The 19266-nt window shown below is 46.1% G+C and overlaps 1 protein-coding gene across 1 annotated transcript in view; it reads left to right on the top strand.

The window, feature by feature from the left end:
* The first annotated feature begins 14645 nt into the window (after positions 1–14645).
* The window catches only part of LOC144790916 (uncharacterized), a 47931-nt gene continuing 43310 nt past the window's right edge, over positions 14646–19266 (top strand). Inside the window, exons 1-2 of the mRNA XM_078665553.1 lie at positions 14646–14839; positions 14960–14969. Of these exons, the coding sequence (XP_078521679.1) occupies positions 14646–14839; positions 14960–14969 (204 nt within the window). The remainder of the gene's footprint in view (positions 14840–14959; positions 14970–19266) is intronic.

Below are 19266 nucleotides of genomic sequence, written 5' to 3' on the forward strand. Positions count from 1 at the left end.
TCTGCAAGGGACAGCCGAACCCCATCTCTTCCTTCGCATTCCCAAACGGATTTTTTTTTTCTAAAGCAGCTAATTTTCTTTGAGGAACTTGTACTTAATTTTCATAAAAACATATGCTTCGGGCAGCTGGTGTTGCAAATCACTGATACATGTCACTGCAAATCATAATTAGGAGACTCCCCTTTTCACACCTTCTCCTATTTGCGATTCAGTAGGACTTGCAAAATCCTTTTTGTGGTTGCAAACTGCTATTTTGTGAATCACAGGGTTTGTAGCCGTACGAGTGCTTTGTGCATCAGGCGCACAGAGGGGCATATTTATAAGGGGATTGCACCACCAGAACATCACTTTTACCGGCGTTCCGGTGGCGCAGTGCCCTGTACCGTATCTACAAAGTTGCGTTAAGCCTATTTTTGTGGCTTAACGCCGCTATGTAACAATTGTAACCTTGCAATGAGTGTTGCTGTATGTGTTCGACCGCAACACCCATTGCTTTTCCGACGCTATCCCAGATTTATAAGGATATGTAAATCTGAGTCAGCGCCAAAAAACTAGCGCCATACAAAAGCAAGCATTGCAATTGCGCATCGAGGAGAAATACATTTATTTCTCCTCGTTTGGGGTTTTTCTATGCGATCTGCAGCACAAATAGAAAGAGCAAACCGCCATTAATGATTGTTTGCGTGCAGGAAGGGACACCTTCCTGCACATAAACAATCATTTCCTGCAACGCAGGCACACTTGCACTGTGGTGCAAGGGTTTCGGGGTTGGTGCTCGGCAGCTATTTTTAGAGCTTGGGAAAACATAGTGGTACAGTTTATTGTTGTAAATACGGCACAAACTTGCATTTTGGAAATAGTGGAGCGCAGCACTGCACAATTTGCTGCAGCTCCGCAGTCCGCCATTTCCTTGTAAATATACCCCAGAGATTTTTTTATAACTATGTGTAGCATGATGACTTCACCTTTGCTATTTTGGCGATTTAGGTTGGTCAAATCAGCCAGTTTTTGAGAAAAGGCTGAGATATACATGTTATGTGTGGGGGAAAGAGTGGCACAGACCTGGGTCTAATTGGAAGCAGCTCCTGAGATCCGAAGCAGCTGCTTCGCGGACTCGAGCATTAGACGTCTGATACAGTGCTCCCGAACAGATGTTTTTATTCACTGAAGTTATAGGATGTGAGAATAAGAACATTCTGCCCATCCCTCTCAGCCAGCAGAAGCCTCACCTTGAATCGCATTCCTCACAATGAGGAGAAGGACGCGCCTACTCACGCAGGCCTTTGTCTTTCACGACAGCACTGGTTCTTGTTTCTCTTGGAGGTTAGGAAGGCATGGAGGAGCTTTCATTCCAGAGATGGTGCGATCAGCAATCCTTTATGCAGGGAAGATGCTTCGCTTTCAGCCAGGCCCAGCTGCATTTCTAGAGCAAGATATGTCACCCAACACACTCAGCTGAAGCCTTCTTGAGGAAGGGCCGCGCTCCTCTGCATATGGATGTGGCTGCTCGCACAGTGCTCTTTCATTCATCCAATAGAGAAGGGTTTTTTCATAACAAATTGTATTGGGTTTTTGCCTTTAATCCGGGCCAAGCTGGCCGGCATACATATACAGAAAATTGTAATAGAAAATTCTGTGAACAGTTAGAACACGAGAACATGCACAGTGACTTCTCGACCACCCCCCCACCCTCCACAGGTCTTCAGCAATGCCCCTATTCAGATGCTGTGCCAGGACCCACCTCCGTCTCTCGTGCTGCATGACCCTATTGTTGTATTTTGGCATCTAGTTGAGATTCCATAGTGCATACAGGGGCCACAACTATACTCCTGTAATCTGCCCAGCGCTTCTATATCTACCGATGTTTTTGTGGGCATCCTCTAGCTTGGAATACCTCCACAGCTAACCCCATACAATGGTCCACCCCCATCTTTCCTGCCCCACAATAGAGCTGTTTAAGGTGACTCGCTATACAACAAAGGATGCTCTTGTGAGAGGTCTAGAAAATGAACTGCCCCCCCCCCCCCGCCATACAAGTAAGCAGTTTGAGCTTTCTAGCAGGGGCGCGCAAGAGTCTGCCATTTTGTTTCGCTCTCGCTTGACACTGTATAAATATTGCCACAAAAAGTGCTGAATGAAAATACTCTAATGAATCTGAATCTCTGATAACTACTTGGTACATAAAACAACAGATCTGTTTTTCTTTTAGCTCATCTGTGCAATTGCAGATAAGGTCCAACCATATGAAAATGTATCTTGTCTCTGCTTCCAAAATACAATGGTCGCATTACTTGAAAATCAGCGTTAGACTATAGTTTATCCCTGGGTCATGGATAAGGATAACCAAGGTTTGTCAATCAAAACAAGGGTTCTAGCTAAACTACTGAGTCATGCTCCCTCTGGTTAGGAACACAAAGAGGTCTAGATTTATCAATGGTATAGCTTAAGTGCCAGATGCATGGCAAACTTGCATCCTTTATCTATGCACAGCTTATTTACAGACCACAACAATCAATGGTGGGAAATTCTTGAATAAGACTGAAGCAGTGGCAATTGCTCATGGCACATTCCATTCCATCGCTCCAGTGCCATAGCGACTTAGTCACCTCCATGGCAACAGTGTGTGTTAGGATCATGCAGATAAAACATCTGCTCATACATGTCCTGCTGACGCTCATCATACTCCAGGTACCCAAACCCTGTATCCTTCACCCTACTAACCTTCAGGAGGCTACTCAAGACCTGGCTATTCGAGAAGTAGCAGCAACCCCCCACCCCCAGCACCTTGAGACCCTTACCGGTGAGTAAAGCGCTCTACAAATGTCCTGATTGATTTCAAGAGGAAGGGCAGCTGGGTGTGTGGATGAAGCGCCGATGGGGCTTGACAAGCTGGATCATGGACTTCGAGCACATGTAGCGCGCGCCGTGACTAAACTATGAAAGAACCACAATGCCCAATTTGTGCACGGAGTTCTTGCATTAACATGGAAATCTATGTGGCCAGATTTGAACAAACAGTATAAGTAGGGTGACCAAACAGACACATTTGCATGAACAGCCCCAGTTTTTAAAGGCACGTCCTTGGGTCTCGAAATATTTGTGCCTACAAATACATCTCCCGGTTTTTGAAAGAGAGCTGGAAGAGCACGCGCATTAATCAGTGTTGTGCAGTCTCATGTTTACTCCGGCCATCAATAAACCAAGGAAAGACGCTCCCTTGCTGTGAGCCACACGCTGTGCTGCCTCGCCTCGCGCACGCAGCACAGCAGGACTTAATGTGGAGTGAATCAGCATCTAGTTAGCCCATTACCCAAGCCTGGATCACCAGCAGCCTGCCCCTGGAGCTCATCCCTACAGAATTTTGCGAGGGGGAAGGTAATTTAAATCCAATTGAGGATATGTATATGTAAAAAGGTCCTTTAGTCTTTTAGCCACCAATATCGGGGGCCAATATATAGTCGCTTTCTTCTGTGGCTGTCCCCGTTTATCATTCTAAAAATCGGGCCAGCCAAAGAATAAACGAGCCCCACGGGCTTGCCAGTCATAGCTAGGCATTTGTGGAATCTTTGGGGCATATTTAAGAGGGCATTGTGCCATCGCAACGTCAGTTTTTCCGACGTTCCGGTGGTGCAATGACCTGCACGCCTCCTGGTAACAGAGGGCTATATAAATACATAAATAAATAAATAATAAAAAACATTTACAATGGCATAACACCGCTTTGAAAATATGGCACCCTTTCACACAGTTTTCTGCATGAAAGTGGCGTGCAATGGGTGTTGCTGTCGGTGTGGCTGTCGGCGTTCCACCAAAACACCCTTTGCTTTTTGACCCTGCCCAGATTTAGAAGGATGTGTAAATCGGAGGAAGGGCCAAAAACAAACACCACTGATTAGCAGGCGCTAGATTGGCGCAACGAGGAGAAGTACTTTTATTTCCCCTAGTTTTTGCTCTTTCTAGGTGTGCCGCATTTTGCAGCACACATAGAATAAGCAAATCGCGTTTAAATATCGTTTATGTGAAAGAGGTGTCCCTTCCTGCACATAAACAATCAACCCTGCAACACCAGCCCCCTTGCACAATGGTGCAAGTGTGTCTGTGTTGGAGTTAGGCAGCTATTTTTAGCACAAAAGCTATGGAAAACACAGTGGTGCGCCTTATTCTTGTAAATACAGTGCATCCCTGTGTTTTGGAAATGACGCAGCGCTGCTAAGTTGTGTGAAGCACAACACTGCGCCATTTCCTTGTACATATCCCACTTTGTTTCGGAAGCCCAGGCAGCCCAGACGTACACATGAAATTAGCAAAACAAATCATTTCCTTCCTTCGAACACTGGTGAAAAGTTAGTTCTTCAGTTAATGGAGATAGAACTGTAATAAGATTGAGAAGCAAAGTTATTGCACAGATATCATTTTAGCCAATAGGCACTTGTATATATTGTTTCAATTTGAAAGAAACTTTTAAACATTGCACTTTTCTGCATGTTTTTTATTCTGTTCAATACCATTACTGCAGATGAGGAATGCACATTTGGCAAGTCTGACTGAAGATAAATGACACAAGTATAGTGGTGTTTCAAAGTATGTTCAGTTTTCAATGGACGAAAACTATTGTATAGAAATACTTGGAACAAAAATGGTATTTAGAAGAATCGAAGAAATGATACTATGAAGGTTACAAAGGTTACAGGATCGTCATGAGTTTTCCTTTATCTTGTAGTGTGTAAATATCGCATTACAGAATACATAAGATAGCCCGAAATATAGAGACATCAGCAGTGTATTTGTGTCAGATAGTTTCTTGTTTTAGAAGAGACCGTTGTATGTCTACATGTGATGGGACATTTGCTTTAAGGCAAACTTACAGAGACAGCGGAAGCAAAAACCAACAGAACTGGAAGATGTTGTAAGAACCAAAGTAGGTGCAAATCCAATGTCTCTATTTTTCTATCTACTGCCATTCCACCTTTCCTTGGGCTGACTACTTAACCATTACATATTGATTGGTGATAGGTTGTGGAACGAGTATGATGAAGACAAGATTATTTATTATTTCTGTCATACGCAGATTAAAGTTTAATGCTTTCTTAGAGTGTACTTAAACATCAGCCCCACAGGCTAACGGTGCCTTAGAGATTGATTCTAAAAGAGTCAAAGGCAAGATAAAGTTCACATTCCATGCTTAAATTGTAGCAGGTGTACTAGCATCTTTAATGTGAATGTTACATGCCACCTACACTTGGAGCAACCAATTAGACTCAAGTACTAAGCAGCAAAAAAGTTGCTTACCTTCAGTAATGCTTTTTCTGGTGGATACTCTATCTAACTGCTGATTCCTCACAATGTGAATTTCCCCATGAGCCAGACTATATCCGGAAAACTCTGCAGTACTAGGTGGTGTTGGCCGCAAAAAAGCACAACCCATGTGCGCTGATGTCAGTTTCTTTCGTTAACTCCTCAGTGCCCTTCGGCGCTGGGCACATCGGCAAATTAATCAAACCAGTGTAGTAAAGCCTTAATTGGGGAATTTTTAGATGTAAGAGACCTTATCACAGAATGGGGAGGCAAGAGGGCTGTTAAAAATCTGTAGTTAAATAGTGTCTGCCAGGAAGAGTCTTACAGGAGGTAAATAACCTGTTCTTCTGATGGGTACTTTTAATAGCAGATTCTTCACCTTGCCAATAAATACCAGAGCAGCATCTCTCAAGGTCGTGGGTCTATGGAACGGCTCAGACTAAGAAGCCCTGCAGGACTGAGCAGGCAAAATCCCCATCTCTGCAGACTTGGCTGTTGAGGCAGTAGTGCTTTGTGAACATGTGCGCTGATGGTCACATAGCCGCCTGACAGATATCCAGGACAGGCACTCCATGTGCCTATACAGTGGTAACAGCCTTATCTCTGGTGAATTGAGCCCCTAGTCCTTTTGGTCCTTCTTAGCCAATGCTCAGACTATCCAGCCACAAATGGTCAATTTCTGCACTACCTTGCACTACTCTATCCTAGTGAACCCCACAAAGAGCTGATTGCCCACCTGATGTCCCTTGGTGCGATCAGTGTAAAAGCTGAGTGCCTTCTTGAGGCCCAAAGGAAGGAGCCAATCTTTCTCTTTCAAGGGACAAGGTGGAGCAAAAAAGTTCCGAAGGGTGCTGACTTGTCCAACATAAAAAGGCATTACCACCTTCAGGTGAAATGCAGCTCGAGTCCTCAACACCAGTTTTTCTGGAAAAAAGGTAATATAAGGAGGCTGGACCAAAAAGGTCTGAAGTTCACTCACCCAGGACGCTGAGAAACTGTTATTGCAACCAGTAACACGTTTTAACGTGATAAGATAAAATGAACAAGTGTGCATTGGTTCAGAAGGGGTACACGTCAAAAAAGTGAGAAACAGATTTAAGTCCCGCTGTGGCATCACAAAGGGCTTAGGTGGAAACATATGCTGTAAACCTTGTAAGAAACATATAACAACAGGCAATTTGAACAAGGACTGTTAGTCTGGAAAATATAAAAGACAGAAAGAGCCAACAGGTAACCCGTAACTGTGCCCAGAGCAAGACCTTGTTTGGCCAAAAACAAATCAAACAACAACACAGCTAACAATTTTACCTGCCGTGATCCTTTAGGCGTGTATTGCACTAAGCCACAAATCTCTCCCAATACCCTGAATAAACAGGATTTCATTGATTAATGCCTGGCTGCAAAAATGACATCAACCACCTCAGGAGTAAGTTCAAAGGTAATCAATGGTTGCCATGGAATCTCCATTCATGGACATGCAGGTGGCGTAGGCTCAGGGGTAGGATCTTGCCCTGCTGTTGCAAAAAAATGTCCTCACGAAGTACGAGCCTGATCCGAGGACAAATGTTCAAGTCCAGACGTTCCAGGTACCACACTCTCCTGGACCAATCCGGAGCCACTAGGATAACTTGGCCCCTGTCGTTTGTGATCCTCTTCCAGGAGAACGAGTGGCTGGAAGGCACACAGGAGTACCGTGCTTCATTCTAGCCAAAAGTGTCACTGAAAGAGAGCCTTTTAGGAAACTCCAGTGCGCAACAGTGCTGACATTGTGGGTTCTCAGCAGTGGCTAAGGGAGGGGTTGTCCTCATTGTTGGAAGATGCTCTGTGCTGTTTCCTGGTGTAACTATCATTCGTGATCCCGTAGGCAGGTCTGGCTGAGTTTCTCCATTCTGGGGTATAATAATTCCGATAGGTGGTGTACCACCAGGGAAATCCCCTGATGATTCAGCCAGCTCCAGAGACGCAATTGTTGTAGCACAGGACCCCACCCAGCACTGCTTGTTACAGTACCACATGGCAGTTGTGTTGGCTGTCAGAACCTGCACCAGCTGTCAATTGATGGTGGACAGGAGGCATTCAATGGCAAGCAAATCATGCACAATTCCAGCCAATTGATATGGAGGCCACGGTCATCTGATATCCACCTCTCCCTGATGACTTCCACAACCTAGTAGGCATGCATCCATCAACATTGTCAACTCTGGGTGGGGTAGAGAGCATGGCCTACCATTTGTCCAGCTGCGGTCGAGCAGCCACAACTGCAGAGCTTTGGCAGTCTCTTCTGACACCTGGATGAAATCTGACAGGTGTCCTTGGTGCTGAGACCAGATTCCACTGCAAAGCTCATATGTGCCATCTAGCATGGTGGTGAGCAGGGTTGAGGAGGTTAGAATGTCAAGAACCACTGAGACCCAACCCAGAGGCTGAAACATCAGGATCATAGCTTAAATGTCTTGGGCTTGTAGGTCTGGAGGAAATGCTCAAAAGTGCACCAGATCTAGGATGGATTAGATGAAAGGGAGCCTTTGCGAAGGAGTCAAGTGTGACTTTGGCAGGTTGCTTGAGAACCCTAATGACGTGAAGAGGTTTGCTGATGTCAGGAGGTGGTCTGCGACTAGCTGTGGCGAGCCTGCATTCTACTGCCAGATGTCAGTGTAGGAGAAGATTAGTACCTCTGACCTTCAAAGATGGGCCACGATGACTGCCATCACCTTTGTAAATACATAGGAGACACTGATGAGGCCAAAAGAGAGGACAGAAAACTGAAAGTATATGTGGCCCATCTTGAATTGCATGCAGTGTCTGTGGACCTGCATGCAGGGTGGGTATATGAAACTAAATGTCCATTCAAGTCCAGTGCCACCTTCCAGTGTCTGGGATCCAGTGCAGAGAGAACTTGGGCCTGAATGTGGATTTTGAATTAGCAGGAACAGCACCCAGTCCTTATGTCGGAGGCCAACACTTTTCTCTCTGACTCATTTTGCCCAAAGAGTCTGCACTTCCTGGCACTAACTGGATTTCCTCCAAGAAGTGATCTGATGTAGGTGGCAGGTGCAGTGGGTTGACAAGGAATGGCAGGGTGTAGCCCCGCTGGACAATCTGCAGGACCCATCTGCCAGATGTAAAGTGTTGCCAACTCTCCTGAAAAAGGCTTATCCTGCCTTCTACAGGATAGCTGTGTGCTGTTAAAAGCCCACTTTAGGGATTTTGAGGTTGTGTCCATTAGGGTGGAGTATACAGATTAACGCTGGCCCTTATGGGCAGGTCATTGACTTTTGGGCCTTATTCCTGACCTGGAAATGACTGGGTGGTCTGTTGTGCAGGTGGTGGAGCCTGACATTGTTGATACACCAAGTCCCTGACATAGCCACTAATGGAATTACATTTTTGGGGGGGTTGAGGGACAGGAGCGTGCCGTGGCTCAGCCATCCCTAATACACTCTCAGGCTGAGTTTGCCTTTTCACCAAACAGGTGGGACCATTGAAAAACATGTCCATTAAGGACACCTGGCCATTCCTATAGACCCCTGTGGACCTCCTCCTTTTATGGCATTGAAGCACCACCCTGGTTCACATAGCCCTACCCAGATTATCTGAGGTATGCAGACCTGAGCAGATTATGAATTTGGTCATATCCTGACCATCTTCAGTGGATTGGGCTAAGGAACCCGAAAGTGGCTGGGACCACAGGTAACACCTCACCCACCATGTCCCACAGTGCTTGGGAAAAGTGACTGAAGTGTATTAACCAACCTCAGAACAAGGCTAGCTGAGCAGAACATACGCTTACCAAATGTATCCACCTGTTTTGACTCCCTGTCAAGGAAGTGGTTGGGAAGGCATTAGGGTTCAATCTACTGGTGGATGTTTGTACCACCAGACATTCAGAGGTTGGATGCTGAGTTAAGAAATCTGGGTCACCTGGAGTAGGTCTGTGGTGGTGGGCAACTTATCAGTTGACTGGAGGGCCAGAGGATGTGTTAGCCTAAGTGCCCAATAGTGTGTCAGTGAGGGCTTAATTGAAGGACAAAATAAGTTCAGTCAGTGCCTGGCCCAGTTGTAGGACCTCTGTGAACACATTCATCTTTACCTCCATAGTGGGGCTGTGGAGAACTATAATCTCATTAGCCCTTCTAATCACAGTGGCAACGGGATCCTTACCCTTTTCTTCAGTTCATCCTCTGATCACACTCCAAGCAACAGATAAGATTTTAATTTTAAATTGCACTTTGATCGTATTTGAGGACACTAGGGGTATGACACATGGGGGCAAACACAACAGTAGACACTGACATACATTTTGGAAGCCATTGACAGGACAACCTACGGTTACCCCACATTGAATTAGCCAACCTTCCCACTAAGAAGGGTCTTATATGATGAATTTTCCATCGCTGATACCATTCTAGCAATCAGTCGACATAACAGCACTCACTCATATTAGTTGTCTGAAACAGGTAACCTAGGATTACGGATCCATACAGTGACATGAACCCACTAACAAGGGTCGTAAATTACACAAATCGTTTCCGTAAAGGTTAGTCCACTTGGAAATACATTAGACCATTGGCATTAACCAAGAGGGGCACATTTCGCACATGCAGATACAATACTCGAGCGCAGTGTTATGGAAACCACAACTACCACAATCCCTAGAGCCCCGAGCTTACTTGCGCGACAGTGCAATGAATGCAGGCATAGTGCCAGACACGCAACATGCATTCAATTAACAAGACACCCACTTGAATTTAATATTTGATGTACAGTTCAAGGGGAAACCATCTCACAACACACAACAAACAACACCATTGGGCGAAATTGACATTACAAGATGGCGCTCTTAATCCAAAGAGGATGTACTTAGCATTGTTCCATAGTCCCTCAACTATGTCAATGGATTTGTGTATGTAATGGAAACCCTGTTTGTGGAAACGCTGTGTGATCAATCCACTATGGTGGCGAAACGCGTCACGGCGGGTTTATGACTGAAAATAAAAACCCCAATCTGATTGTACCAAACTTGTGATTACTGTGTCAGGACTACTCTGAGAGCACGAGCGGAACTTCGTTTTGTATGGATATTGACTACCGGCTCCTCCACCGGTCTCGCGCCACCCCGAGGATTGGGAGCACATATTGGAGCTTCTTGATTGGATTAAATGAAGTGCTCCTTCGATCGCCCAAGGGACGTGTACTGAAAGGAGGAACCCACCGCAACACGAGAAGACCGCATGCTATCCCTGGACCGGGATACACCATGCAGGTAAGGAGTGAACTTTAATATTTTGCCGAGCATTGGCAAATGCAAAAGAAAGGGTGGAACCACTATAAACAATCTATTTACTTTTGTTTCAATCCGAGGGCTGGAGGGCTACGTCCGTGTCATGGGAATCACCAAGGGCACAGAAACCTGACACAACAAATGCATCATTAACCACCACAGTCTGAATACACACACAACCCGAGGACCAGGGGAACTCTATATTTAATAGAGGGAGCAGATGCTGATGCAGGGAACAAGACTGTGTACAAACGGGAATCCATTCGGGTTCCCAGATTGAGGATGGATGAGGAAAGGGAATGGAGAGAGGCTGCCCAGACACTCTTTGCAAGGGCACCAGGCATTGGGAGAACCACACAGACAAGGACACCTACGGAGAAAACGATCATGGAGGCACTCAGGAGATTTGAGAAACTCCACAAACAAGAAACCTCCAAATGGTGGGAGGCAACAACGCTGCAAGACTACATAGACAAAGCAATGGTACCGCGGGAGCTAAGAATCTATATCTTCCCCCTCATATGACTCACCAGATCCCCAAATGCTAGAAGACTGTTCTATTAATTCCGCAGCGAGCTCAAAAAACATGCTGGAAATATTGGTAAAGTACGCTTGGTCTGATAGAGAAAAAATCAGACAAGAGATAGAGCAAATCAAAACTATCCTGAACACACATGATCAAAAGACAATTATCAAATTCTTGGATGAAATGAAGAAAAGATTGAAGAGAATGGAGGATGACATTAAGAGGCGGAAACAGCGCAAATCACACAGAGACTGGTGATTATGAGTCAGGGAGGATTCTGACTTATAGTAAGGAATATGATCACCTCTATGACGCCTCCAAAGTAGCGAATACCAATACACCATACTGAATCTTTCGCAAATCAAATGACCCATGCATAGGCCAACGCAACTCAGGATCCTTACGGGTGTATTTATTCCACAATGTGCCTCCAAAGTAGCGAATACCAATACACATACTGAATCTTTCGCAAATCAAATGACCCATGCGTAGGCCAACGCGACTCAGGATCCTTACGGGTGTATTTATTCCACAATGTGCTGTACATTATGGACGAAATACCATACTTAATATACATGTCCCTATTAGGCGTCCCCTCCGGGGGGGGGGCTGAGGGGGGCGGTTGTGCTTTGTCGAGTTTCAATGTGGTACCACTACAAAAGCAACACATCCTACGAAGTGTGCTGGAAACAGGCATGTCGAAAATATGCAGTATTATAATAAAAAAGTAGCGCTTAAGGTACTCTACGTACGCTGCGCCGTTCAATTAATCTTAAATAGAGAAAAATCTCCTCATTACCTACCTATATGTATTGCAACACATATATATATGCAAACGTAGAACAAAATTCACTATTTCCAATCAGCCAATTTCATAAACAAATGCCACAGTAAGTGTTTCTAAACTACCTTACCAGTCAAAGGCGTCAAAACCTACAGTAAGTGCCGCAAAACGGCTCTTACCAATCAAATGGTGTCCAGGTTCCTACTGCCAAGTTCTCAAATCGACCAAACGATCACTGCACAGCGAATCAACAGAAGAGATCTCAGTCGAGGACCGGCGCCACCTGGATGGTCAGATCAGAAAGAAAGGGAAAACGCCGTGGTTGCCAGGACTCGGGTCTCCTCCGGCACTGATCACGTCCAAAGCGAGATTCCAATCGTTTCGTCTCGAACACTCCTTCGGGCATCCGAGTCGCCGATGAGCCCCACTTTGGGCGCCAATTTGTGGTAGCAATCCTCAACCAGGCCTGCTAGTGCAAGGAATTCGCCCTTCTCTGCTTAGAGTCCTTAGACCAATAATAAGAAGTTGGCACAGAAACTGGAATAGAAAAGACAGAGTTTATTAAACCACATTCACACAACACCCTTCGGTAGAGTATGAGGTAGCACACTAACTGGAAGGAGCTTGGTCCTTTTACACCCACACAGGGGCTGAAATGAAGGCGGTACAAGGCACAGAGTCTTGGTTTCAAATACATATAAGGTCATACAGAGAGTGTGCTAGCAACAAGTGGGAAGGGCTGACAGTTAGCTAATTCTGGTGGACCCATCTTGACTGTTACACGTTGGAGACAGCTGCATGCTCAACTGAGCCTGTGCAAAGCAGAAAAGGATGAATATATCTTGTCTCTAGGCAGATTTCAAGAGCAGTTAACAGGAAGGTAGGACAGAGCACATGGCAAACAAAATGGCTGACAGAAATACAAAATGTATTCCGTAAAACGGACAAGATAGTCTCTAAATACAAGATGTCTTCTGCAAATGCTTAACCTAATCATTGCTAAATTTCCACAAGGCAACCAGGCATTACCCTAGATCAGATCCTGGTGCTCGCCAGGTCACACGAGCTGTCCAACGCTCGTGCGGACAAGATGAAGGCAGCTCTCAACCGGCCCACTATACAGTCAGTGACCGCCCGACCTCCAATGATAAAAGAGGAGAGAGTAGACGCGATTCAGAGACAACCAGCGACACCAAGAGGGTCCGGAAGGCCGCCACAGAAGAGCACATTTGGTAACTGCGGCTTGGATCACCCACCGGCTGGAAGATGCTTCGCAAAGGGGAAGACCTGCTCCCAATGCGGAAAGCTCAACCACTTCGCAAAGGTATGCCGAGGAGGTAGAGCAAGAACAAACACTGCAGGGCAGCGTGGATCGTCAACGGCTGTGAAACAACTGACGCAGGAAGACCCGTTGGATCAGGTGTACACCACCCTGCCAGGGTTTGGCCTAGGTGCAGATGATGATGACATCTTCACAGTGTCGTTCGTCAGTCGAGAAGGTCCGAAGTGTCGACCTCCACCCATGTGCACCATCACAGTGGCAGGCTCCTCTGCAAAAAGCTAATAGACACCGGGGCGTTGGTGAACGTGATGGACAGCGATCAATATGAGCAGTTGTCACCACAAACCCCGCTCGAACCCTCCAAAGCAAGAATATACACCTAAGGTGGGACGGAGCCACTTCCCCTATGGGAAGTCATGGAGGTTGAAGTCGCCAGCGAAGGGCACCGCCTTCACAAGCGGTTTCATGTTACAGAAGGAAAGCGAGGGACACTCCTCAGTTGCCACACGGCGGAAGACATGGAGCTGGTCTTTTTCACCAACCAGGTGCATGACCTGCACGGCCGAGACATATTCAGAGACTTTCCCATGTTATTAGAAGGTCTGGGGTGCCTGAAAGGAAAGCTATTCAAACTACAAATTGATCCAACGTCAAGCCTACAGCCCTGAGGCACAGAAGGGTGCCGTTCCACCTACGCCCTGAAGTGGAAGAGAAGCTGCGGAAGCTGGAGTAGTTGGGCGTAATTGAGAAGGTGTCAGGCCCCACCCTGTGGGTATCGCCTTTGGCCGTTGCCCCCGAGCCGAAGAAGACGGGAGCCATTCGGATCTGCGTCGACATGCGGCTTCTGAAGAAAGCAGTGAAGAGGGAACGACATCTCACGCCCACCATGGATGACATAGTGGCCAACCTCAACGGGGCCAAGTGGTTTACAAAACTCTACCTCAAGGCCGGCTACCACCAGCTAGAACTTCATCCCGATAGCAGGAACATCGCAACTTTCTCCACCCATGTGGGGCTACGTCGTTACAAGCGACTGAGCTTCGGGGTGTCCTCCGCAGTGGAAGTGTTTCAGATAGCGATAAGGGACACACTCACGGGGTGGCACGGCGTTATCCAGTTGAGTGATGACGTCCTCGTGTTCTCAAAGACACTAGAATAACACCACATACACCTCAGAGATACCCTTCGATGGCTGGCGGAAAATGGAATCACCCTTCACCGAGCGAAGTGCTCGTTCTAACACGAGTCAGGGAAGTTCTTCGATTACATCTTTTGCAGAGTTGGCCTACGAGTCGATCCGAAGAAGGCAGCGGCCATAAGTGCAGCCCCGAGACCTATGTCGCCCACAGAAGTACGTAGTTATCTCGGCATGGCCATGTATTGCGGCCGGTTCATTCCCAATCTGGCGTCCCTCTCAGAACCTCTTCGCAATCTTACAAAGTCAGGTCAGCAATGGGCATGGACCGCGAAAGAAGACATGGCATTACATGCTGTGAAGGAGGCCCTCATCGACAACAAAGTTATGGCGTACTATCGATGCAACAGACACACGGAGGTGGTCATGGATGCTAGCCCCTTGGGGCTAGGTGCGGTTCTCATGCAGGAAATGGAAGCGAAGGAGTGGGTCCAAACTGCCTATGCTAGCAGAGCGTTAACAGGAACAGAGATGCGGTATGCCCAGATAGAGCATGAAGCTGTGGCTATCAAATGGGCGTGCCAACATTTTCATCTCTATCTCTATGGACAGGAATTTTGTCACTAACCATTAGCCTCTCGTTCCCCTCTTTGCAGGCACATCCAGGTTGGTTCCCCAAGGATAGAGAGATGGGGAGTTCAACTGCCAGCCTACCGTTTTTATGTGATCTTTCAACCCGGGGTCCACAACCCAGCTGACTTCCTATCGCGTCACCCTGGCACGTCTGCTCCACCGGGACACCTGGCCGATGAAGACAACAGGGAGGAATTTGTTTGAATGATCTCTCAAGAGGCCTGCCCACATGCTCTCACGCTCGAGGACATAGGTAGAGCCACTGAGTACGATGAATGTCTGACCAAGGTCAAAGCGACGTTGGTGGACCGGAGCTGGCATCACTTTCTCGATGGAGTCAGTGCCTTGACAGAGGAGCAAAGACTGTTCCGTCAACAGCTTTGGAGAGCCCGAAGTGAGCTCAGCGAAGGTTTTCATGGGATTGCTCTATGCTGCACTACCCTAGTAATTCCCAGGAGCCTTCAAGAGAGAGTGGTCTGTCTGGCGTATCAAGGACACCAGGGGATCGCTAAAACCAAAGCGCATCTCAGAAGTAAAGTAGGGTTCCCCGGTATGGACACTATGGTCGAGGAAGCAATCCGCACATGCCACTCATGCAACATCACCGGAGGTGATCCAGCACCGCATCCGGTCATCACTGAAGCGCCATGACCGGAGCCATGGACCCAAGTTAGTATTGACTTTGGGTCATTCCCTGAATGGCGGAGCACCCTGGTCCTCATTGACTCCCACTCAAATTTCCCTGGGGTGGAAGTAGTGTCATCGACGGCTTTACCCCAGGTAAAGGCTGTGCTCTACCGTGTCTTTGCGATGATGAGCCTTCCAGAAGAAATCAAGTCAGATAATAGTCCACCCTTCCAAGGGAGAGAGTTCCAGGAATACCTGGCATCCCGCGCCATTTGACACCGCAAGATCACGCCACAGTGGCCACGGGCGAATGAAGGGGTTGAACGCTTCATGCGGACTCTGAACAGGGCTCTCAGGATTGGTGTTGAAAAGGGCAATGATGTTGAACACTGCTTCCAGCAATTCTTACGTTCTTACCGTCAGACACCACACTGTACAACACAGTGTGCCCCGGCGCACTGAAGAACCGGGTTTTCTTAGAACCCAGCGGCGCCAGGGACACGCCCAAAGTCTTCGGGTTCTCCTGTCTTGGCAAACAGAGACACGGAATACTTCTAGGTGGCGTCAGAGATCAAATTTATTAACTGCAGCTAGTAACAGTAATCTCAGCAATACAACACGGTGTACAACTCAAGAAACTGTTCAATTTTCATAGAGCAAGACATCACCTTTTATACACCATATTATCATTACAAATGTACACCCACTGCGCAAAATTCTGACCAATAGGATACATTTTCTAACTGAGTATTACATTAACAAAAAAATTTACAGTAACCCATCCCAAAAGTTAATTATTAGGACTGTCCCAAACTCAATTTCCACAAGCCGGACAAACCCATAATTGAAAGCACTACCCACGTAATGAAAAGTCGTAAGGAAATAAACAATTCAGATGCTGATTAGGATAAGATATGTGCAAGGAAACTAAAAGTTAACGATATCCTGAACATTGATTGGCAATTTTAGACAAGAATCAAACTTAAGGGAAATTGGTTTTGCGAGGTCAGTTTCAGGTGAAGAGGTCAGTTTCTCTGCAATTCACTCACAAGTCAGAAAAGGGCCTGTTAATGCATTGATGAACAATGAGGCACATGCAACTTTGTTCGTTCGGTTACCTCCACGGCCTAAGTGAGGGCAACACAAAAATGGCGTCACAAACAACTCAAACAAAATGGAGTCTGGTTCGAAATCACGGAACCTCAGCCCCTCCTTTTGCCATTACGTAGGCAATGACCTAAACTCACGTCAATCTGAATCCAGGTCTATATCTATTATCATCAGGTCGTCAAGGTGTTGCTGTAACATCATCTTATTATCCTTCGCTTCTCTCGGGACTGGTCTTCTCACACAGATCGTAGCACAAAGACTACAAATGGCGGGGCCACACTGGATGCATAAGCAACACGAGAAAAGGATTGCTAAAGCCATACCAAGAAACATCAGAATCTTCCATCCCCATTTGGACAGCAGTTCCCAAAACCATTCTATCAATGACCAGTTCCCTTTGTCTACATGTATAGACTCAGCGGACTTATGTAACCTCAAGATGGCTTGGTACACTGTCGGGGCGTTATCTGGTATGAAAACACATCAACTAGACCCGATCAATTTACATACCCCACCTCTATCTGCAAGTATAATATCTAAAACAAAGCGGTTCTGTAATGTCATAAGGCGATCCGCTTGAAGCTCAGCTGTAATATTGCTAAGGGCACCTGCAGTCTCATTTATAGTGGCCTCGACCACTCTCGTAAGCTGACGAATATTTCTACCATTAGCCATAGGACCCCAAAAGGGCAGAAAACCCTTAAAGAAGTCCCCAACTTCTTGTGCGACAGTATCTTTCGCATCAATAACACCTCTACCATATCTTGTCTTATGGTAATTGAAAGCAGCTGTGTATGTAGGGGGAAGCAAAAATGCCACATAACATGTGCCTGAGAAATCAGGAGGCAACCATGTATATGCTCTATCGTGACAAACAAAATACGTGCCTTTAGCTGGCACGAACGGTGGAGATTTCTGGGATGTATAGACATAGGTGTGAGCACACACACTCTTACCAAGCTGAGCTCTCGGATTCTGACCATTACCTTGCAGACAAAAATGACCTAGGTGGGGTACAATCCAAATAGGAGGAGACCTTTTCTGTCTCTCTTTCTCTGTCAGACTAATGCTATATCTCGTCTTGTTCCAACCAACATATGCTGGTACCTCATCTTTAGGGATAGCATTATATGCATTAATATCTCTGACCATATCTACTATTCCCTGTATCAAGGCATTTTATTCGCATTATCTTTGACAGAACGGACAGGAGATGCTTCATTCGCATAGATAAACATTGATTGGAGTGCCCATACTGACCCATTAGGCGAAAAAGGCAAAACCAAATATGGCATTCCCTTATCAGTCGTATGTGGCATAAGACCACACACCCAACAATTTGTGGTATTTACAACTAGCTGATGCTGATGCAACATCTGTATAAACGAATTGTTCACAAATTCTAATTTTCGTGTCTGTTCATGTTCAGGCAACATGTGAAACTCATGTGGAGAAACAGTAGGAAAAGAAAGAGTAAGTTGGGAGGTAGATGTAATCGGCTGTTGTGTGACATAGAAAATCCAACCCACACAAGCTAACGTAATATTCAAAAGCATTACAAAACACAGTATTAAAAAACATTTGTTACGAATCAATGTACACATTTTTGCTTTAAAATCGACTTTCTTATCACTCTTATCAGACTCAAAAGACTCCATCCTCTAACGTGCTGCTCACTGCAATCTTCCTTCTTCACTCAAGTGTGCGTCAAGATCGTACTAACGACCATGAACCACAGACCTTTCGTCAATTCGCGGCTCACCCCTTAAGAACTTATACAGTGACCCTGCAGCGGAGTCCGGATGGTGACTCGAAAAAGAAAAAAGTAAAAAAGTGTCTTGATCTGACAAGGTGTAATTCCCTACATAAAAAAGTTCAATCTTTATTTGTCCATTTACGTGTATTTTTTCGATCTCAGATTGTAGCGCTCTTTGCCAGGCACAGTGTGATCCTTAAAAAGGACTTCCGGATTCGTCGTGTCGAGTCTCAAAGGCAAAGGCACAGCAGCTTGCAGAACATCATCATCCTCGCGTTCTGACTGAGTCCATGTCAAATATGCATCACTAAAAGGTACAAATCTAGGAATACTTTCACATTCGGAATCAGCTATTCCATCCTTCACCAACTTATCATACGGTAAAGGCAAAGGAACTTTTTTAGTATGGGTGGCATGCACCTAATTTTTTTACCAGCTACTCTAACAGCAGTTCTAGTGGCCAAGAGGACCAAATGTGGTCCAGTCCATCTCGGCTCCAAGTTTTTGGTTCCTTGAAAATTCTTGATTAGGATATATTCTCCAGGTTGAATCGTATGGCCTGGATCTGCAGTAGCTGTCGGCAAACTGCCATAGACCTGTTGGTGGAGAACACGTAATTTAGCAGTCAAGTCATGTAAGTAATCCACCAACATAGGGTACTCAATCTCGCTGTACTTCTTAGGACGAGGCACACCCCAAACATTCGCTTGACGACCAAAAACTATTTCGTATGGGCTAAGTCCCACACGAGAATGCACTTTCGTCCTTGTTGACAAAAGAGCCAACGGCAAGGCATCCAGCCATGTAAGACCAGTGCTCGCTTGTATCTTAGCTAAT

Source organism: Lissotriton helveticus, chromosome 11 (assembly GCF_964261635.1).
Source record: "Lissotriton helveticus chromosome 11, aLisHel1.1, whole genome shotgun sequence".
NCBI classification, from domain to species: Eukaryota; Metazoa; Chordata; class Amphibia; order Caudata; family Salamandridae; genus Lissotriton; species Lissotriton helveticus.